At 40.8% G+C, this 23,732-nt stretch overlaps 1 protein-coding gene and 1 long non-coding RNA gene across 14 annotated transcripts in view; both read left to right on the top strand.

Annotated features, from left to right (window-relative positions):
- Window positions 1–23,732, top strand: part of ZNF521 (zinc finger protein 521) — a 234,291-nt gene that overhangs the window by 82,518 nt on the left and 128,041 nt on the right. For all 13 annotated transcript variants that reach the window (XM_085220908.1, XM_085220907.1, XM_085220906.1 and 10 more), the window contains one exon: window positions 13,252–16,604. In XM_085220908.1, the coding sequence (XP_085077034.1) occupies window positions 13,252–16,604 (3,353 nt within the window). The remainder of the gene's footprint in view (window positions 1–13,251; window positions 16,605–23,732) is intronic.
- Window positions 16,612–22,658, top strand: LOC109366757 (uncharacterized). Its single transcript, XR_002113321.2, has 2 exons — window positions 16,612–20,700; window positions 21,749–22,658. It is a non-coding gene; the product is annotated as an uncharacterized LOC109366757 (long non-coding RNA).

Genomic DNA, 23,732 nt, shown 5'->3' with positions numbered 1-23,732 from the left:
AATGGAACAAACAAGTAGGAGGAAGAGGAAGCAGCAGCTAAGCGTGGTGCAAGAAATAAGGGGCTGAGTTCAAATATTGTCATCAGAAAGTGGTTTATGGGCACCAATCAGAGGAGTGAACCCAGAGGTAAGATCCTGACACTGTGTTGAGCATTGGGAATCCAGGAAGTTACATATCATCTATCCAAGGAAGTTCCACTTGTAAAATACTGTCAAAGCCAAAGACATTCAGGGCAGCTTGGTTCTGCAAAACAATAAAATTATTAATCACTCGACTAAACCACATTAATCAGTACTGCCTAGTAGCAAAGTTATTAATCAGTTTGATGATCTGAGCAATCTTGCAAAGAAATGAGCCTACTCAGAATTTTTAGAGGAAATTCAGAGAAAAAACAGCGTGTAACAAAATGACTGGAAACAGTGCTAAAACTCTTCAAAACCAGTCTTATCTCTCACCTCACTATTTCTGTTTCACCCATCTGCAACAAGATGGGTGAAACAGATGGGAAGATGTGGCTAGGGTCTTTGAGATCTCAAGAGCCCTCAGATGATTAGAGTGAATAACCTGGGGTGTGAAGTGCAGCTGCACACTAAAATGAGGAAGAATAAAACACAGAGTAGTGAACAAAGTTTGACCAGTATACTTTGGTTCTGGAAATGATAAATAATAATAGCTAGTGGCAGCTGAGTGCTTTATGACAAGAACAAGATGACAGTAACTAACTTGTCCCAGATGAAGAACAAAATCTATTTTTTGTAAGTACAAGGATGGCTAATTGAAAACTTGTGAGCATCAACAATTCAGAAATACAGAGAAGGGCCTTTTTGTTAGCAGCTAATGGCCTTTCCACTCACTCAAAATGCACACTGGCTGTGTGCTCTCTCTAAGGAGCGGAAGGTTTGGCTGTCTTCAAATGTGGGTACCTTTTGTGGCTCAGCAGAGTCAAAACTTTCAGAAGCTATGGAAAAGGTTCTGCCTTGGACAGGCCACTGCTTTCTATAGCAGGTTGATGACACAGGCTATTGAGTCCTTACAGAGAATTGTTTGTCTTCTGGTTTTAGACGGCTTTAATTCCTCCAAATTGCTCCTTGAATAATAGGAAAAAGGCAATTTGAATTTCAGTGACAGATTGGACATAACAGGTTGCAACTATTAGGTCTAATTTTACCATACTGAGAAATAAAATTGCCTAAACATAAACATCGATCACTGATGCAGTAAATTAATTTGTACAGAAAAAGTAGTTTAACTGCAGTGCACATTAAACATAGAAAATTTTCGAAATTACAGCTCTCTGAATTAATTTGTACACTTGTTTACTTGTTAAAAGCAAAGCATAACTTCTTTTTTTTTTCTTTCTTCCTCATTGTGACTTCAAATTGTGAAAAGCAAGAACAGTCATTCAGGTTGTTCAGAAAAGAACAACTCTGCAGCTGTGGATGTAATCTAAGTTCTTTTTTCTTGTTGCTGTCTCTGAAAACATTAATAGAATTACTAAAGACCTCTTTGAAATACTGTTTCATTCTAGCAAGCAAATTCAACATTTTAATCGGCCTGAGTTATGTTTTGTTAAGAATTGGTGGTGTGAAGTAATTAAAAAATTTTACGATTTGGTTCGGCGATGAGTTTACATTCAAGTGTGTCCTCAGGCTTATTTAAACTGTTGAAATCTTCCAAAGTGTTTCATAAAAAATGTCACTCACATGCATCTTCTTATTTCTCCTGCCATATCTTTTCCAAAAATCTGCACATGCTACTATCCCGAATTCTAATATGGTGCCTAGAGACTTAGCATAGATGCCGGCCAACTTTTCTTCATTCTGGCAACTGCTATTTATAATATGTTTACTGTTATATAAAAGGAAAAAATAGCATGCTTTGCTTATTTTAAGCCGCAGCTATAATGCTAGTGTCCATGTGCAAATGCATATATAAGCTTTATAAAGGTAGCCTGAGTCACAGCGGAACAGGATCTGCCAGTGTGGCTTATTTTGATGGTATCTGGTGTCTACTGTTTTCAAGGACAGTAGTTCGATTCAAACACAATTCTGATAAGTGGCAGGTTTTCATGTCTTTAATGCCCTGACAAGGGCATCACTCTCAGGAGAGGGAGGTGAAACCATTTGGATGAGAATTTCTTCCCCTCTCCTTTGTGCTGACACACCAAGATAATGGACAATTAATAGCGAACCTTCTCTGCAGGGAAAGTGTAGGGTTATCACTAATACAAAAGTGCTCGGGAAGTGTCTGGATACGAAGGGGAGAGAGAAAAAATAGGCATAAAAACTATAGTGCAGGACCAGTGCAAGGCTAAATGTGCAGGTGCAGGTTTTTTTCACCTGAAATTATGGTGAATGATATGTCAGTAGCAGCAGCTGCAACTTTTTAGACCTGGATCACTGCTCTTGACATCAAGCAAAGGATGAGAAGAATCTTGCCATTTATATCCTTTCTGGTGGTGAGAAGGCTGGTTGCTATTTCCTGGAGATACCAGCTGGCAGGACTGGCTGCTCTTAGTTACTATGTGTGTCTTGTAAAGTTTACTGCAGCAGGATATGGAGGACAGGTCTAAACAAACCACTTCTTCACCTTTGCTTCTGCTCCCCCAACAACCTTTTAGGCTCACCTCCAGCCTCATTGTTCCCATCTGTATCGTATGGGGATTACTTTCCTTTCTTCGCCCTCAGCATGCACATTTCCCTGTGCCTGGGGGAAGGCTGCTTTCTACATGGCAAGTGTCTGCAGCCCACAGTTTTTGCTTTGCTGTGCAATCCCAGCAAGACTCAGTCGCTCCTAGAACAGTCAGCTGCCCCCAAGTCACCTGGAGAAGGAGTTGCTGGAGGTTGAAAGTCAACAGGCAAACTGCCTTGGGGATTATTATGGCAGCCTCTTATGCCTCTGTACCAGATCTAGTGATTGATGCTGTGACTGTGTGCCTCTGCTGTCCAAGTAAACAGAGCAAAGATGTACAATGTTTCCTGAAGTTAGACAAACCAAAGATTAGTCTAAACTGAGTGTGGAACAGGTTAACTGATTTTTCTCTACCCTAAGCTTTCATTTGTCCCTAGCAGCACTGAGCTGTCAATACAGCGTACAGCTACTGATAAGTATGGGTTCTCCTCAGCCTGGAGAGATCTGTCTGATAAGATAAGATGGCCTTAAAAAAGAGAGAGAGAGAGAAAGTACGTTAACTGCTTTGACTGCAAAATACCCCCTGGTAGCCAGAGATAAGACACCTTGAGCTGCTCAGAAGACCTTAGACAGGATGTAAATGAAGCCAATAGGAAAAAAAAATCATTTCAAATCCAGCCACTGTTCTGCTCTACTCCTATTTCCAGCCCTGACAGCAGAAGGCTTAATTTACTGTATTTCACACCGAGCTTCCATTCTACACTAAGGAAGCTACAAAGGATTGTTTTAGATATATGCTTTAACAAAGCAGAGTTCTCTTTATTTCTGGAGAGGCCTCTGTTTCAGACAGTTCATCATGAGTTTCAGCAGGCTTTGATGAGTGGAAATTATACAGAGTGGAAGGAAAATGCTGCCTTCTGCAAAGAATCTCTCCATCTTCCATAAGTAAATTGCCCAGATAAGCCTTTATTACCATTAAAGAGCTGAATGAAGCTATGTATTTTAAATGCAACCCTCACCTTGCAAAATTCCAGAAGGATGGATTGGCGACCCGCAAGATAGGAAGGCAGGTGGTAGATGTGATATTTACAGGTGACAGCTTTATAGTAGCATTTGGTCTTCTGACTGTTCTCAACTGGGAAATTTGTCATATCCCACTTATAGGCTAGAGCACCTATTATTCAGTCAAAGCCACACATGCTAACCTGTGCCTATTGTATGCTGGGAGAGGGCTGTATTGCCTGGCACTGCAAGTTGCCTGTAGTGAATCATAGAATCGTTACAATTGGAAAAGACCACTGAGATGGTCTAGTCCAACCAGAGAAAGGGTACTGGAGCCATGCTGCCCCAAGGTGACTGTACTGCCCGAGAGTAAGCATTTTTGTGCCATTCTGAGCACCAACTTAGCTTAAAAACCAAGGTTATCTTTGCTCGGGGACATCACTTTGAACAGCTGTGCGGCACATCTGCACTAACAGCCAGAGCTGAAAAAAAAAAAAAAAAGCCTAAGATGTGATACAAGTGAACTATAAGAAGCTAAATAGAAATCCAAAAACAACCTCTCTGGGTCCTCCCCAGTTTGGTCAGTGCCTTTTTTTGAACCAAAAGTTTGTCAGGTATCTGTGGCTTGGCAGTCTCTGTGAATCACCCTAGATTGAGCATCTGGGTGCCCATCACCTTTAATCAGCCTGCTGCTAAGCTCAGAGCACAGCAGGCACTTACAGTAGAAAGTGCAGTGTTCCTGGCTTCCCTATATAGGGGCCAAGCAGTTCGAGTACTAAATGGCACAAGGCCTAGATTCATTCCCTCAGCATCCTGAGGGGATTCAAAGCCCCGTTTCCTGCCTCTAAGCAGAAGGTCCTCGGATCTGCAGGGGTCTCTTCCCATGGAAGCTGGGCTCACTGGAGCAAAGAGCACCATATTCATAGGGCTGGTAGGAGCACATTCGAGAAAGGACTGTTAACCTACTGCGAATTACACTCAGTGCTGGGGCTCTTGCAGTCTGGAACTTGCACTTAGGTTTATTTTTGTTTTTCATCCAGCCACTCTTTAATGTATAAAGAGCCCAGTCCTCTCCTTTCCCAGCTGCATGCCCAAGCTGCGAGGTTGCAGACCTTTTCCTGCTTCCCCTCGGGGCCCCATGAATTCTGCTTTCTTTGCTTCTTAGGCTCCTGGAGACACCCAAGTCCCTTTGCAGATCTAGGTCCAGGAGTTTTCACCTGTGTAAATAAGACCGCCACCACATCTCTGTCATTTGAAGGAATAAGCAGTTCTGTGTTTATTTACTGTATTTCACTCTAACACACTGTAAAATAACACCGCTATGTTTTTGAAAGCGTTAAGTGACAGCCTTGCTTTCTCTTGATCTTCATTCCCTTTTACTTTCCATTTCCTATAAAAAATGTTGCAACCTCTTTCCCTGGGTTTCTTTCAGATGCGATTATTTACTCCTTTCTTTCTTCACGCCTCACATTCCTTTCTTTTTGTTTCCCACCCCTTGCCTTCCTTTCTTTTTTTTTTCTTTGTCCTACTTTAGCCCCCATCCAAAATGTATCTTGCTGGTGTATTTCTGGTCTTGAGGCAATGAAGCAATGAATTGGGATGGTTGAAATAGAGGCACAGGTGGGAGGGACGGGCGCAGGCTGAGTGTGAGGTGCACCCCCCCCAATCCCTGCAGACTTTCATGATTAAACTCTAGATTAACAGAAAGAAGGGCGATATTCAAATGAGAACCCAAGGTGGTGCTTGGCATCTCACGGGTTTCTGCCTGCAAATGCTGCTCAGGGGCTCCATCTTTTGTCTGAGCCTCCAGCTACGGAGGTTTTGACAGGCTGCCCATCTCCTCTCAGGGCCTGGGGGCTGGGTAGAAACAGGGGCTCGAAAGGCAGCTTTGAAGCGGGGCTCAGTCGGCTTTTAGGGTGTGAGCCTCTGAATTGTTTGATTTTGGAAAGGAAGGAAAGAAAGGAATGCTTTGCTGACTTTGGACACACTCCTTATGTTGTGACCTGTGAAAGAAAGCAGCAGCCAATTCATTTTAATACCTGTATGCCATTGGAGAGTTACCTTTATGACCGAAACCATGGTATAGGGTCTCTGAGGCTTCGGTGTACTTCTGCAGAAGAAGCAGTTCAGGGAAAAATTGGAAGGACGGAGTTTTTTGGTCTTGTCGATGGGGGAGAGCATGACCCACTGAAAGCAGAACACATGAGAAATTACTGGTGTCCAGTGAGGAGCCTGAACTCTTGTCCTCTAGTCGTGTGTTCTTCTTAGTAAGCAGCACAAATACTGTTATCAGCACATATTATAATGATTATTTTCTACTACAGTACTGATTAACCGAGTCCCTACTTTTGGTATACGAGGTTGTTAACATACAGATTCTTAGGAGACCACTATTATGTGCACGTTTGCTAGAATATTTCAATAGGTTTTCTGCTCTCCAATTATCTTGATTCTAAATGTAATTATTCTCAGGGTGATTTTTCCTGACCCTAGCTTCAGATGGAACAAGCCTGGTGGTCTCTGACTCATACCGTACAAACAAACAAACAACTACTAAGAGAAACAGCAACTTAACAGCGGAAGAAGTACAGTGTAAATGTGTTTGTCACATTGAAGCAGTGGACAAATGAGCTAATTTGAATCGCTTAGTGCTTGTACAGTCACAACAAAACAACCCCTGTAAATTAATTGTGTGACATGTGATTCCCAATTATGTAAAGCAGTATAATAAGCTTTGAGGATGGTGACTGCCATTAGTTATATGTAGAGGACTGTGGAAAATTATTTATTCTTTCTCTTTGCCTTGAGAGGCACAAAGTACAGGCTTCCTCAAACAAACGGAGGGTAGGTGGGTAGCTCTGTGTTCTCCTAGTGGCAAATTGGGTTTTGTGTGTGATCTGAAAGGTGAAACAAGATGCCAACTGCTTACATTTTCTTTAATTTGGCTGTAGAAGATGGAATTCATCGGGCTCCGTCTGTTCAAATGATCTTTAAGCAACAACTGAGGAAAACATTTACGCTCCTCTTTACATATGTAATAGTAATATATCTTGTGAAGAAGACATAATGGAACTGGAGGCTTAGGTTACTTAGGAGAGCGATACAGGAATGTTAACTACTTGTCTAAGTACTAAAGCCATTTTATTAAAGCAAGCAGGTTTTTCCTGGGAGGTATTAAAGCATCTTATTTGTTGTTTCTCGGAGCTGCCTTTCTTATGAAATTTAACATGGGAAAACCTCCCTACCGGCTGTCTGGGTTTTGTTGATCAGGAACCCCTGTATGTTCTTGCCCCAGTCAGTAATCTTAACTGTTAATGCATTTAATTGGTATTCCCAAAGTAGCTTTGAAATATTGATAGATTTTAAAAACATCTGTAAATTATAAATAATTTTTAAAGTTCACGTTTCTCTTTTGAATGCCCATTACAGAGTATTACTTTTCAAGCCATTTAATAAGTTATGAGACAAATGAGGGAGTTTAATGTGGGGTCACTGATGTGAAAAAAATGTGATGGTTATATTAAAGTTGCAGTTTGGAGTTTTTCCAAAACTGTGTGTCTTTCTATAGAAAAAAAAAAAAAGGAGAATATGATATAATGATATATATTTTATTTAGAGTTACTTTAAGGGTAGGTATTCTCTGCAAATTCTATTAAAATCTTCAAAATCATAGTTGCTTTTAGTGGCATGTATGTTAGGACATGGCTGAAGCCATGTTAATGCCTAACTGCTATGCTTTGATCTTGTTACTTAGATATATTCCGCACACTGCACCATATTGTTTTATTTCAGTAATATCCAACCTCTTCATTTTCTATTTGTTCACACCTGCATATTCCCTTAAGATTGCTTATCTCATTTTCAAGGTAGCCCTGTAGACAATTAGTGGTGATAGTAATATAAAATGTGTCCAGCACTAAAACCTGAAACAGCCATTACAAGTAAACTATATGATATATAATAACCACTCCACTCAATTACCTGCACAAAAATGCAAAGATTTAAAGCTGTGGAGATCTATCATACATCCAGTTAACTGACCTACCTATCTGCTGCTTAGTCCTTCCTTTCCTACCACTTGAATTCTATCTTGTGGTTTGTTATAGGGTAAAATGGCAAAGCTGTATGTTGTCCATTCAAACATTTCAATATGTATGTATACAGTTTTGTGTGGACAGCTCTTTGGTTGATGGGGAGAAAACAAGTAACATCTACACCATGATTCAGTGCATACACTGAATACACATTCATCAATCTATTGCATGTGAAGGATGTATTATTAGATGTGTTTATGTTCTGCTGCTTGGCATTTGTCATTTCAAATATCCATTCCCTTCCAGTGTATCCACTGTTACAAATTTTGTCCCTTGCCATGTGGTACTTCAGATTGGGTCCTGTAGGATGGAATGTGACCAGTCTGCCATTATCACTAACTGGGCAAACCAGTAAGAGAGTTTCTGTAGGGGTTGGAGCTGGGGGGTGTCGATCAGCTGAATGGCTGTGCTTTCTCCTTGGTTTGGTCCATTCGCTTCAGCTTTTTGCCAGCTCTGTGTTTCAGAGTGGATGGAAAAGGATTTTTCTTGCAGGATGGCTCAGACCTGGGAGATACGAGTTCTGCTTCCTCCCCTGCACAGATTACATTTGTAACCTGAGGCAAACTGCTCCACTTTTCTGTGCTCCAGTTACATGAGCAGCAAAACAGGGAAAACAGAAAACTTCTTTTTATAGGATATTGAGAATATTAGTTAATTTGTATCTGTAAACTCTATCAGAGGAATGTTATATATTATGATGCATAAATATTTGCTGACATTTTCTCTAGGAAGGTGACCATTTGTCTAGAGGCAGCAAAAATGTGTTTAAATCATACAGTAAAATAAGGCATCATAAAGCAATTGCCCAAAGCGTATTCCAACCAAAATGTGCCTATGTCATAAACCTTCCTGGTGACTAAATAACATTTTTCTGAAGTGGTACTGTTATTTCAGTCAGCAGCACTAGGGAAAAGATCACATTTAAGGCTTCACAACTACTGAGGTTGGCACATGAGCGGCTGGCTGTGAACTCCACAGAGGTGCTTTTGTGCTTGGATGCTCCCCCTTCTTCCCTCCCCCTTCCATGGGATAACTCCTTCTGGTATTACTTCACTTTTCTGTTAGTGAGCACTTTCCCCCATAAATATGACTGAACAGGTGTTACTCTGCTACTAACTGAGTTTCCAGCTGTCCTCCTCCAGCACAGACCAGGCAAAATCTGTTGTTTAGTCCTATTAGACAGACTAGAGAACTATCAAGCCTGAGATGGAGGTCTTCCTTGCAGGATATGGTAGTTTTGTTGCCAGAAGATGGTCAGGAAGGCCTGGCTGGCTAACAAAGACAGTCCTTCAGCTGCTGGGTGTAGTTCCAGTTTTGCATCCCCTTTGGCAGCAACACAGAGACTGCTGCAGTGTGGCCAGCCAGCAAAATTAGGAAATAAGGACCTCTTTTATTTACTCAGGCTGCTGAATCATGGGCATTTCTGTCTGCTTGGAGAAAAGTCAGGCAGCTCTACTTTCCACTGGAAGTCTCAGGAGTGCTTGGTACTTTCATCTCAGAGTGTTCGCACACTTGTTTTAATGTGCTTTATGGAAATGGTGAAACTCAGCAAGTACAGTTGGTGGAGAAAAACATCTGCACTAACTATTCACACACATTTGCATCTTTAAATAGACTTTTAGGACTTTTAACTGATTTCCAGTGAAGTTTTTTGGTTGCGAGTGCTAGAGCTTTCTTAGAGGCAGTGAGTGTGAAGTGACTGGTTCCAAAAATTAAAAATTTACATGGACATGTTAAGTGCATCACACTGAAACTCAGAATAGTTGCCATGACACAGAAAAAGCATTTACGGTAAGTAGCACTTAGTGAGTGGCAAAGGATAAGGAATACGTCGATACGGAAAATATATTTTAAAACTCCATAAACACTCTGTGGTATACCTGGAGCCCTCCCCTGCCCCCAGATAGTTGTATGCCACTCCTGGGGACTTGTATCTGAATTTCATCCAGAGTATTTGAAAATAGCTTGCGATAACATTTAAAGTCAGTATTTGTAATGTTGACATAGCTCAGTGGGTAGGTGTCTGCTGATTTATATGCACATGGATGTATGCAGAGTAGCAGCAAACTGTTTGTGCTTTCTATCAGAGTGACTGGCAAAAAGGGGTTGGGAGTCTTTTATCTCATCGGCAGGCCAACCTTCACCCCCAGCATAAAGTCAGGTCTGTGTGAAGTGCCCTTGGAAGGGGAAGGGGTGGGTCGTCCCAACCGGGCTTAGAGCCTGTCACTGCTCACTGAATGCCACCTCATGAACACAGCCTCAGCACGTGGTGGCACATGGTGGACTACAGCCATCTAGAAATCAGTGGTTGCTTGTGATGCAGCATCCTCATGGGGAAGGGGTTAGATCTGCTGTCCTCAGATCCATTTCTATGGACTCCACGTGAGCATGGGGAATGTTGTGAGTTCATACTGCACATCATTCGCCACGCTCACACTGGAATCCATACGACAAAAGCCAATCTTCAGCAAGGCATTTCCCTCATCAGCAGGAGCAAGGACCCTTCATAGATTGTCAGGCCCTGCCACAAGCCCTTGATGTGAGTGCATGCAAAGGCCCTCCTTCTGGAGCAGCAGCTGGCTGGGGGTAGGCCGGGAAGCCATGCTGGCTGCCCTGTGACACTCATGCACAGGAAAATCCTGTTGTCCTCCACGATGTGCTATGCAGGGTTCCCCAGGCCTGGCTGGGAGGAAGCAGTTCTTCAGGAGCCCAGAAAGGTCAGATTTTCAGATTTCAAGCAACATAAAGGGACACTTAGCTAGTGATTTGCTCTCTTCTTTTTTGGTTCAAGAAAAGTGCTGTGCAGATTAATATGGGCTTGGATTAAAAACCCTAACAGCAGTGTGACATGCAGAAACACTTGTGTTTGCTGGCTCTAAAGTAAGAACTGGCTCTGTGCTGTAATAACACTATTCCTCCTCCACTATTTTTTTTAACCTTGTATAAAAAGTAAAGGAGAGAACCCAAGCAAATGAGGAGAATTGGATGGGGGAAAAGGAGCTCCCATTGCTTGTCCTGTGGTCATGCACAGTGCTCGATCGCAACCCTGCTGCCAGTCCAATGTCCCTCTGGGGCTCACAAGCCAAGGGGAATAGTTGTATAAGAGGTAAAACCAGGCAGGCAGTGGCCTGAGAAGAAAGTGATTTACTACTGTGTCAGTGATAATGCACCATTTATAATGCTTACTATATATTCCTCTAAACATTTATACAATAATACATCATTTTTGAATGGGATATACATTTTAATACTAAATTTGGTTACAAAATATGTGGCCTAGGCAGTTGCAGGCTATTTTTCTTTGTTTAGTTGCTTGACATAAATTTCTGTTTATCATCTGGCAACGTCCATATGTAAGAAGTATATTTGATTTTTAAAGGACAGAAGCTTTTCCACTTAAGAAACCTGGCTGAAAATGTTAATTTGAAATAAAATGTAACAAAAGTTAACATTTTTTTCTATGAGTAATTTTTGCAGTGCTATGATCATTTCCAATTGTAGAGTCAAACCCAGCAATTTGAAAAGGCTGTACACAGATTTGCATCAAAAGTCTCCCATGAATATTCCAGTCATTAATGTACCAACTTGAAAACTCAACTGTCTGGTATCATTTAGTAACTATGACAATAAGTAATGTTGCTTTAGTACACTGCAAAGCATTTCAGTAGACGATAGTACTTTTGTTGGAGGAAAGGAATTTTTGTTTAGTTTTTTTTTCTTAACAAAACTGACACCTTCGCTTTCAGTTCAAATTTGGGTTGCTTAGGCTTGGGATTGCTTTTTATTTAAGTATAACTAGTGCAGATTCACACATAGATAAACGCAGATATTTATGGAGTATGCGTGCTTATGTGTGTGCATGCGTGAGAAAGGTGAGTGTATTTTGTGAACCTCCCTCCCTTCAAGAGGTAAACAGGAGGGTAAAAACATGGAATTTCAGCTTACGCTGAAAAGCATTGTGTCAGTGGGCAAGGATCCAGGAATGGTATTTGGTTGTTTTCTCAGAGTTCGATGGTTACCATCTGGCATTGATAGGGAGATGGTGTTGTCATCAGTTTCGAGATGCAGGAAAGAAATGAATACTCATCTGTTTCCTGTGGATAAGCAAGACGTTGATGTTGATCATCTAGTAAAATCTTGTTACCTTAAAGAAAACAGGCTTGGAATTTGTTTACATAATATACACCAGCTCCAATTTTTATGTTAGCGTAGCAGTTTCTTTGAGAGAAGGATGGAGATGTAAAGAAACAGCATTTTTCAAGAGCACCCTAAGAAAGACATTTTTCAAATAGGTTTATCTTGTCTCTGCTTTATTACTGTAATTAATTTTACTCTTCAAAGGAAGAAAACCATCAAATGTTACCCATGGAATGGAATAAGATGATTATTTGATTTAGAGTGGTCTTTCAAGTGTTCTTATGAGTTGTGTCATTGTCAAAAGGTGTAAAAATTGTAGAGCACACCTGGTTAAAAAAACACCAATTATGACTTGCCCTGTGTAAAGGTGAGATTATATCATGGATAGCTAGTTCAGTTTATCATCTGGCTAGCATTCCTGTTTTGTCTTTTCCTTGTTACTCATAAATCTTTCAGCTTTTATCATAATTGTTTATCATTTTTCCTGTTTCCAGTTTTCCACAAGTTGCTTTGTCTGTGATCACCTCACAGTACAGGTTCTGCTAGACAAAGGAAGTTCAGCTGGCTGAGTCTTTTGCAAAAAGGAAGAAATGGTGGGCAACCTCTTGAACTTGAAAAAGGAAAAAAAAATGCTGTTCACATTTGACCCTTGTGAAACTTTCTAATTTTCCGTCAGCTTGGCTGTTGGTTTGTTAGTTTGTTTTGAACATTTAATGATCTAGCTGCCAGTTTTCAGGAACTGAATTGCATAGTTATTGGAGAAATCTGGTTGCACTTTATTAGAGAAAACGTTACCATTTACACTGTTGCCCAGTTCCTTCTCTCTAATTTTTCATATTAGTGTTTAGAATAACACTCAAGACTCTCTCACTAATAGCCTACATTCAAAATCAACTTCAAGAGAAAAAAAAAATTGAGACAAAGCAGAGGGAATTTTTTTTATTAAATATTAGGAATGTGGGTTGACTATATTAATTTTAAATCATTCCTGTAATATTTTCTCCTTTCCTTTGACTCTTCAGATGCTCACATAATATGCAAATCATTTTCCAATGGATACAAAAGAAACATTAAGTATATTAAAATCTGCATTTTAATAAATGTGTCAGTGTATAATACATATCCTGCAACTGAGAAAAAATGATAAAAAAGCAATAAAAAGGTAATATAGGCACAGAACTATTTAATAACTTTTAATGTTTTACAGTCGGATAAAAATAAATGTGGTCTTGAAGCTGTTTGATACAGGTTTAAGAAATACCCTAGTCTGAGTTTAATACGTTTTGGCTCTTTAGGAATAGCAGGCCTGTGTTGTTTGTGTGCATCTGATATCTCCTTTGACCTGTAGGGATTAAGCTTGTGGACATGTTTCTTTTTCATTTTCAGATGGAGTGGATGTTGAGGATGACCCCACTTGCTCATGGCCAGCATCATCACCTTCCAGCAAGGACCAGACTTCCCCGAGCCATGGAGAAGGTTGTGATTTTGGTGAAGAGGAAGGAGGCCCAGGGTTGCCCTATCAGTGCCAGTTTTGTGACAAATCGTTCAGCCGCCTCAGCTACTTAAAGCACCACGAGCAAAGTCACAGTGACAAACTCCCTTTCAAATGCACGTATTGCAGTCGTCTCTTCAAACACAAACGAAGCAGGGACCGCCACATAAAGCTTCATACGGGAGACAAGAAATACCACTGCAGTGAGTGTGATGCAGCATTCTCAAGGAGTGATCATCTTAAAATTCACTTAAAGACTCATACGTCCAACAAGCCATATAAATGTGCCATTTGTAGACGTGGATTCCTGTCATCTAGTTCGCTGCACGGCCACATGCAGGTTCACGAGAGGAACAAGGATGGCTCTCAGTCTGCTTCCCGGATGGAGGACTGGAAAATGAAGGACACTCAGAAGTGCAGTCAGTGTGAAGAAGGCTTTGATTTTCCTGAAGATCTTCAGAAGCACATTGCAGAATGTCACCCTGAGTGTTCTCCTAATGAAGACCGATCTGCTCTTCAGTGTGTTTATTGTCACGAACTCTTTGTAGAGGAAACATCTCTGGTGAATCACATGGAGCAGGCTCATAATGGTGAGAAGAAGAATTCATGCAGCATTTGCTCTGAGAACTTTCACACTGTGGAAGAGCTGTACAGCCACATGGACAGTCACCAGCAGCCAGAATCATGCAACCACAGCAACAGCCCATCATTGGTAACTGTTGGCTATACCTCAGTCTCAAGTACCACTCCAGATTCCAATCTCTCTGTGGATAGTTCAACAATGGTGGAAACAGCTCCCCCTATACCAAAAGGCCGTGGAAGGAAGCGGGCAGCTCAGCAAGTGCCAGATATCACTGGTCCTTCAAGTAAACAGGCAAAAGTTACCTACAGCTGCATTTATTGCAACAAACAGTTATTTTCCAGCCTTGCAGTTTTGCAGATACACCTGAAAACTATGCATTTAGATAAACCTGAACAAGCCCATATCTGTCAGTACTGTTTGGAGGTATTGCCATCTCTCTACAATCTGAACGAACATCTTAAGCAAGTCCACGAAGCTCCGGATCCAGGGCTGATTGTTTCCACTATGCCTGCAATGGTGTATCAGTGCAACTTCTGCTCTGAAGTGTTCAATGACCTCAACACTCTTCAGGAACATATCCGATGTTCTCATGGATTTGCCAACCCTGCTGCTAAGGACAGTAATGCGTTCTTTTGTCCCCATTGCTACATGGGGTTTCTTACAGATTCTTCTCTGGAAGAGCATATTAGACAAGTCCATTGTGATCTTAGCAGTTCCCGTTTTGGTTCCCCTGTGCTCGGAACCCCAAAAGATCCAGTAGTGGAAGTGTATTCTTGTTCTTACTGTACAAATTCTCCAATATTTAATAGCGTTCTTAAATTGAACAAGCATATCAAGGAGAACCATAAGAACATTCCTTTGGCACTGAATTACATCCACAATGGAAAAAAATCCAGAGCCATGAGCCCCTTATCTCCTGTAACGATTGAGCAGACCTCTTTAAAAATGATGCAGGCAGTTGGAGGTGCTCCTCCTCGTCCTGCAGGTGAATATATTTGTAATCAATGTGGTGCTAAGTATACTTCCTTGGACGGTTTTCAGACTCATTTAAAAACACATCTTGATACTGTCCTGCCAAAACTGACCTGCCCTCAGTGCAACAAGGAATTTCCCAATCAGGAGTCTCTGCTGAAGCATGTGACCATTCATTTTATGATCACCTCAACCTACTACATCTGTGAAAGCTGTGACAAGCAGTTTACTTCTGTGGATGACTTGCAGAAGCACCTACTAGACATGCATACATTTGTATTCTTCCGCTGCACCTTGTGCCAAGAGGTTTTTGACTCCAAAGTCTCTATCCAACTACACTTGGCTGTGAAGCACAGCAATGAAAAGAAGGTATATAGATGTACGTCTTGCAACTGGGATTTCCGCAATGAGACTGACCTACAGCTTCATGTTAAACACAACCACTTGGAGAACCAAGGCAAAGTGCACAAGTGCATCTTTTGTGGTGAGTCCTTTGGTACAGAGGTGGAGCTGCAGTGCCATATTACTACGCACAGCAAGAAGTACAACTGCAAGTTCTGCAGCAAAGCTTTCCATGCCATCATCTTGCTGGAAAAGCACCTAAGGGAAAAACATTGTGTTTTTGAAACAAAAACCCCAAACTGTGGAACGAATGGGGCATCTGAGCAGGTTCAGAAGGAAGAAGTGGAGCTCCAGACCTTGTTGACAAATAGCCAGGAGTCCCATAACAGCCACGATGGCAGCGAAGAGGATGTGGACACATCTGAGCCTATGTATGGCTGTGACATTTGTGGAGCAGCTTACACCATGGAGACTCTCCTGCAAAACCACCAGCTTCGTGACCACAACATTCGACCTGGAGAAAGTGCCATAGTGAAGAAAAAGGCTGAACTCATTAAAGGGAATTACAAGTGTAATGTGTGTTCTCGAACATTCTTCTCTGAAAACGGGCTCCGAGAACACATGCAGACACACTTGGGACCAGTGAAACATTACATGTGCCCAATCTGTGGCGAGCGGTTTCCATCTCTTCTGACTCTTACTGAACATAAAGTCACACATAGTAAGAGCCTGGACACCGGAAACTGCAGGATTTGCAAGATGCCTCTGCAGAGTGAGGAGGAATTTTTAGAGCATTGCCAGATGCACCCTGACTTGAGGAACTCTTTGACAGGGTTCCGCTGCGTGGTGTGCATGCAGACTGTGACCTCCACATTGGAACTGAAAATCCACGGCACGTTCCACATGCAGAAAACTGGAAATGGTTCTGCCGTGCAGTCTACGGGGCGCGCACAGCATCTCCAGAAACTGTACAAGTGTGCTTCTTGCCTGAAGGAATTTCGTTCAAAACAGGATTTAGTGAAACTTGACATCAATGGTCTGCCATATGGTCTGTGTGCTAGCTGTGTTAATCTCAGTAAAAGTGGTAGTCCAAGTGTCAACATCCCTTCAAGCAGTAACAGACAAGGCATGGGCCAAAATGAGAACTTGAGTTCCATTGAGAACAAAAGCAAGGCAGGGGGACTGAAGACTCGATGTTCTAGTTGCAATGTTAAGTTTGAATCAGAAAGTGAACTCCAAAACCATATTCAGTCAATCCACAGAGAGCTTGTTCCAGACAGCAACAGTACACAGCTGAAAACACCACAAGTATCTCCAATGCCCAGAATCAGCCCCTCCCAAACTGAAGAGGTAACCCTTTTTATTTTGCTCTTGACACCTTCCATCCTTTTAGAAAAAATCCCTCTTTTTTCAAGTCGTCTTGTCACTTGTCATGAAATTCTTAGGCTGAACCATGTTACATTTCCATCTGTAGCTATTAGCTAGTAATTACTTGCTTCTTGATATGCCTTACATCTTGGATTGAATTGTGTGGAATAGGACTAATTCCAGTCTCCCTAGGATATTGTCTTCTGTATCACTGAGGAGAGCTATCTTCATGCCAGCACAACTGAGATCTGGAATCTTACCCTAGCTCTGTTAATGCGTTGGAATCCCCAGCTAGGAGTTGTGCTTACGGCAGGGAGCATTAAGAACAGAGGAGTAGAACGCAGTGAGCCAAAATGCTGGCATAAGGGGTAGATTTTTAAAAAATATTTGTGAACAACAAACTGCGGTTGGTTTTTTTCTTTGCAAATTGTGTTGTAGACATTGATTTTCTCACTTACAGCATATTTGGATTAAATAGAAGTGCAACACTAGCCTAAGGTAAACTGGGAAATGCATCCTTCAGAGGCAGTTCCTTGTTTTACTTTTCTTTCCATTCCCAATGAACAGATTGATGTTGCTGAAGCACCTAGTGCCTGATGAATGAATAAGTTACCTGTTCATGCAGTGTAACTTAGAAAATAAATCTACATTTCAGAAAAAAACAAAGGGTCAAACTCTTAAAAGATCTCATCTGCTTTCTCAGACTCTAGTGACCAAGAAATAATGGCTGTATGGGGAGTACAGGGGGAAGGTAGGGGAGTCATTTACTGACTGAAGGGAATCTGTTTTATCTCTGATCTTCAGAAATATTAGCAATAGAATGACTGAGAGTTAGTATTTTAGGCATGGTATTTTGCATAATAACCTATTATAGTTCAGGAAGCCTTAAAACACAGCACACACAGATTAAAAGAAATAATAGCTTTTGTTTCGAAAAAGCTTATAACATGTAATGGTGCAAGTGTGTTGTAACCCATCACTGTGAATGCATATGGATACCCTGTGGTTAAAGAGCTGCTCTTCCGTCTCTTTCATCACTCCCTATTTGTGAGCCCATCTGTTGGGCAAGAAATCTCTTAGCCTGTCACCTAGTAGACATGTGCAAACTGGAGGGCAAGGGGGGAGGCAGAGAGAAGGAGAGGTGATGCATAAGGGTGCGTGGTTCAAGAGTTAAGTGTGGAGCTACTGAGAACATAGCTGGGAGGAAGCCACTGAAGCAGCAAAGGACCTGGTGTGTTACCAAGAGGAACGCTCCAGCTGGGAGATGAAGGTGTAATACCAGTCAGGATGCATCCACCAGAGAAAGACTCCATGCTTTTATGACATCTGCATCTCCAGTGTGCAAACTGGGGGTGATGGGTGATGCTTGGGGAATGGGATGTGTTGCATAGTTAATGGGAGGAGCAGTTTGTTAGATTGAGAACTGCAAGTCTAAGGAAAACCTTTTCAAAGAGGAGCGAAAAAGAGTGGCTCCCATTATTGTACTTTTAGGCCATTGATGATCCTGTAGTATTGCTGCTGAGTAGGAATCACCGAATGACCAGCTACAAATTTTTGATAGATTCACAGTCATCCCACTTTCTTTCATCTTTTCCCAAAAGACTGCTTGATATCTCTCTTCCCAGTCATTTTGGAAGCCAATTCCTGCTACCTCAAGCATGAACAGAATCATACATGTTAAGAGAGTTAACAAGATAACATGTTGCCAATTTGACTTTCTCTTGCTTGTAAACTAAAGAAAATGAGATTTAGGCATTCTCTGCAGTGATATAAGGTCAGTTACCTTCAGTGTCCTCAGGGAATCTTCTTGTACTTGGATCAGGTATAATCAGAGTTCTTATATCTTCTGATTGGTTTCATGTTTCTTTTCTTGCTTTTTTCAATTTTTATCTTAGAAATGTATGTAAGATGAAAAAGCCTTTTAAACTACATCAAGATTTCTGAGTAGCATTTGCATGCTTTCGAATCACCATTTGCCTTCTGCCTCCATTCAGAGCTCTTAAACTGATTTTTTCAGTGCCTGTGGTTTTGTCTTCACATGTGTAACCTAGACTTTCAGATTCTTTTCTCGTGGGAGGCAAAAAGCTATCAAGTTCCTGATAAAACATTAGTACTTTTGGAAACTATAAATGCATGTTTATAAAATCTTGAAAGATAATTTAATTTTCTAACAGATATTATTTCAAATTGTAGCGATGCAAACGTTACAGCGATGAGAATCAAAATTCAAAGTGGTAATGCAAAGATGTTCAACACTATAGATTTGTTATCCAGGCTGAGAGAAATGAAAACATAAGCGTATAACACAAACAGTAAAAACAAATTGAGTTTCTAAAATTTATTATTAGTAAGTGGCTTTGGTCCTGCACTGGAAGAATATTTGTTGAATAGATTGAGATATTGAAGAAAGCTACTTAAATGTGCTATTTTGGAGAAATTTTCAACAACAAAAAAAAATCATTACATTAAGGGGTGAAGGTTCCATTTGCATTATTTATAGTTGTTGGCTTGAGATGTCAAGCTTCAAGTAAATAATAGTTCACTTAAGAAGCAAGAAAAATATAAAGTAGTTATCAGACAATTAACAGTACAGAATACCCTTTGTTATCCAGTTAAAAGATGACTGTGCTAAGAGTGCTAGAAGATACCTTTTTAAGATAAAAGATAACACTAAACACATGGTTTCTGCCTTCTTGGTCAAGTATTCTTATGCTTAAGCTAGAACACTTTTCTTTTTAGTCTGTACAAAATAACATGATAGGATGTGATTGTACTATTGCCTTCAGACAGACAGACTTGAGACTTGAACAATTCAACTGTGGATAGATAGCTATTGAAAGAGCTTTTAAATTAGTAAATCCCTAATTTATTCTTTGAGCTAAATGAGATGCTGAATTCAGGCTGTAGATTTCTTGTAAAAATCCTAAATTATTGCAAGTATGCTGTTAGGCTAGAATAATAATCTTGCTGATACTTAATGTTTAAAAGTGAAGAACAAGGTTTATATGATAGTGAACTGAGAACTAGACAGAGGTTCTTTTCCTGCCACTCGTGTGCTTTGGCATCTCGGACAAGTCCACTTGAACATCTCTTCCTCACTTTCCTTATTGAGAAAATAATTTTGATAGTTTCTGAAAATGCATTGCCATGCTTAATTACGATACATTTTCTGCAAAGCACTAGGAAGATAAAAAGCAATGTTCAAGAAAAGATGTGCAGCTTTGCTTCTTCTGCTCTTCTTCAGTGTGTTGCCATGCACCTAATGAGAGAACTGCTGGCACAGCAGAAAGTTGTGCCTTTTCTTTTTAAGCTTCACAACTTCTGTACACACAGAACCATACCAGCATAACAGTTCAATAATAATTATACCGCTAATTGCTTAGCAGGCAGGGGAGGAGGGAGTGGACTTTACACCAACAGTTCATTGGTAAAGCTAATCTGGTGCTAGTGTGTCCTTGTGAGCCGCTGTGCTCAGTTTGGGGTCCTGTTGATAACATCCAGAGTAGATGCTCAGCAAGCATAATTGCTGCTGTAAGTAGCTAAAGTTATGTATCACTTTTTTTCATGAATGTGAAGCTCATGTGAATACTGTATTACCTGTGGCAATGCAGACAGTCCTTCATTAATAATACAAGGACATTCTGGGTTTTCTGGTCCTGAGAAGAGAAGGGGCAGTGCAAGCACACTGCTACATTACCGCAGGAATAAAGATGTTTATGTAGGTGTTGCAAAAGACAGAAATTCACTGTGGCAGAGAATCAAAGCGCTGAACAAAGTAGAAAACAACTAGCAACAATGAAGCCAGCTGAAGAATGGCAGTGAGAATCTGGGGCTGCTCTCTGTCCCGTTGTGGTTGCACAAAGCTGTATGCCAGGGTGGGCATGTCCCAGCAAGGAGCACCGAGCACATCACAGCACCATTCTGGAAGGAACCATAAAGGTGCAGGCTGACAATGAGCTCATGGAAACGGGAGTCACAGAATTCAGGTGCTGAAGAGCTGATGGCTCCCTGAATCTCAACGTATCTGACCACAGATGAATCTTGAAATGGTATCTCTGGGAGCACGAATGGCATTCAGGTAGGTGTACTGTTTTACTTTTACATTTTTTTTGCCCCTCTTTGTTCATGGGCACTGAATCTACCTTTCTTACTTTTCCTCCCCTCCATTCCCCAAGACTGCCAAACTCAAAAAGACATAACAGGAGCTGCCTTTTGAAGTAGTTGGTTTGTTTCAACATCAGATACTAGCAGTTATAGGCAGAAAGAAGAGAGGAAAGACTGAGCAACCCAGAAATGTTCCCAAATGCATGCTTTTGGCAGGGCAAGCAACCGCATTTTAGCAACATAAATCACTGTGCTTTTAGCTGAAGAAATGCTCTGAAATCAATACTCATGCATTTAATTGAAATACATAAAGAAATTAAAATAATCCTCCTCATCAGCAATCCAAGCTGATCATTTGAACTACAGAATTTTTTGTGGCACAAAGCACATAGACTTGTAATGTAAACATTGGGTTTCCTGTCAGTGAATCCATGCCTGTGATTTTCATGCTGGATTTTGGATTCAGGGATGGAAAAAGGTAAAGAAGGTTTGTTGTTGGCACAAAGATTTGTATTTGAAAGAGTTTGTGGAAGTAATCTGTAGCAAACATATTTTCTGCTTCTGGAGTTTCAGAATGAGCTTGCTAAAAATACAGCTTCACCTTCTGGAATCATTTTGACATCGTTTTCATGAAGATAATGTGTAGCCATATGTATTTTTAGTAAGGGCTACTCTGTTTTTCTAGACACAGCAGGCCACCTTCTCATTACCATACACTCTTATTTCTGGTAGGACCACTGCCATTAGGTGGCTGACAAGATAGCATTCTTCTTCTCTTTGTCTTTACACTTTCAGTAGTGATCTATCAGACAACTCCTCTGCATTTAACAAAGATGGTGTTATTTATTGTCCTGTTGCTATTAATCCTACTGAAGTTAAGCAGCAAATTTCCCATCTTTCTGCACTCACCAGTTTGTGAAAGGAACTCCTTATGTTAACTGGGAGCTGCTAAACAGTAGTAAGTTTTTTTAGTTTCCTGTCCACTGATCATTAAAATCTAATGCTGTCATGTTGTTTGTCAGATGCTTCAGCTGAGAAATTCTTCGTACCTTTGCATCGGAGGAAGAAAGGATAACTTGTTCTCCAAACTTTACAAGAGTTCCAAGCCAAGATTTCCATGAAACAAGGCAGTGGAAGGAGTGCCTCCTTGAAGAAAAGCAGACTAACAGGAGAGAGGCACAGGAAAATAGATGAAGACATTAAGCAACTCTAGAGAGGGCATATGTAAATGTATTTATGTCTCATAGAACTTCAACAGAGCCTTATGAGACAAAGTGCCCTAAGATGTACGCTCCTGCAGATCATCTGGGCAGCCCACTGTTTTCATGGGACTTTCCTCATTCATGTGCCTGCTGGCCAAGTGACCGGGTAACATCACAGTTTCCCTTCCACACAACCTCAGTGGAAAATCAACAGTGATGAGTATTAGTACTTTGACCTCAAAATCGTGTAGAAACCACAGTAAACTTTCTCTTTTTTCTAGCCTGATCATATTTGGGAACAAGACAAGGGAAATCATACGTCTCTTTTTGTCTCTTTGCATACTACTAGAGAGTTCTCTCTCTCCCCCCTCCAACTTTTCAACTATTCTTGCCCAATTTCAACAAAAACATTATAGCTGAGCAGGAATATTAAAGTTTATAGAGTTTTTACAACTTTGGTGGAAGAAAAATGAGCCAGCATATCATCTATGATAGAAACCAGACAAGAAAGAAGTCTTTTAGAGATCCAAACCAGGAAGATGGCTTTAATTGAAGTTCATACCTGGTTTCTCTGCAAAAGTCAATCAGCCACAAGACATGAAGCTATAAGAAACCACGATCCACTCTTTGTGGTGATTACACAGTAACTTTTTAACTGACTAAATGTTTTGAGAAGTGCTATTTGTTTATTTGGTTTTTAATCACTGCTCAATAAAGCTATTATATGCAATGTGTGTATTATTTATCTCGCACACCAAATATGACACCTGAATTTGTCACTCTGTCATGAGAAACACAGAATGGGCTAACTGTTAATTTAAAATGAATGTGCATCCCCAGTACTGCTTGTTCCATAAAGATGTACAAAATGAACGTAAATGAACCACCTGATAGGTGGCATCTTGGAGAGTCCTCTTGTTTGACCTATATCTCTGTGATTGATCTTAACTCTAATTAAATCTTAACTCAAAATCTTTGGATACTTTTTTCTTCTTCCAATCTCATTTCCCATTTATTCTATTTAATGCATTCTTTTACAAATTACTGTATAAAATACAGCTGTAGATATGACAGCAGAAATGTGTGTCCTGTTAACATTAGTTGTTGCCATGGGGCACATCAAGGCAGGAATCAGTGGGCACAAGTTGAAATACAGAGGCTTCTATGTGGGTAACTGGTACAGGTTGCCCAGAAGAGGTTTTGGAGTCTGAGTGTTGCTGCCTAAACAGAGGACTGGTCCAAAATGGCCTCCAGAGATCCCTTCCAATCTCAGCCATTCTGTGGTTTCCAGAGTGCTTTTGGCCTGCCTACCAGATGCACATCTGTGTTACCTTGTTCTCTCTTGGTGGTTAAACCTTTATTGCTAATATAGACGTCATAAGTCAGGGAATGAAAAGGTGGGGCATCTCAGTACAGTCCTACTAGTAACAATGTGCAAATCAAAGAAAAAAAACACACAGTTTGCAGTTTCTATTGGAGACCGAAGTTCATCAAAGTGAAGGCCTCACATGTGTTCATTGATCATTCATAACGCCCGTGAACTGCCTTTGAAAAGCCCCTTAAAAATATAGCCTCTTAGAAATGCCATCATTGAAAGTTGCTTGCTGCTTGTATACTCAAAAGCAAGGTGGAAGGTAAGAGGGAAAGAGACTGTCCCCTTTGGTCATGCTTCCACAATTTTGGTATCCTGCATAGGATCCTCTCTTGCCTGTTATCCAGATTCAGCAGTATGCGAAAAGGCACACCTAATGGCTTCTTGTGTCTGGAAGGCCTCCTCTTCCTTCTGCTTTTTCTAAGAGGAAAT

This window comes from Meleagris gallopavo, chromosome 3 (genome assembly GCF_905368555.1).
Source record: "Meleagris gallopavo chromosome 3, MGAL_WU_HG_1.1, whole genome shotgun sequence".
In the NCBI taxonomy this organism is placed as follows: Eukaryota; Metazoa; Chordata; class Aves; order Galliformes; family Phasianidae; genus Meleagris; species Meleagris gallopavo.
This window is presented reverse-complemented; position numbering and strand designations above follow the sequence as displayed.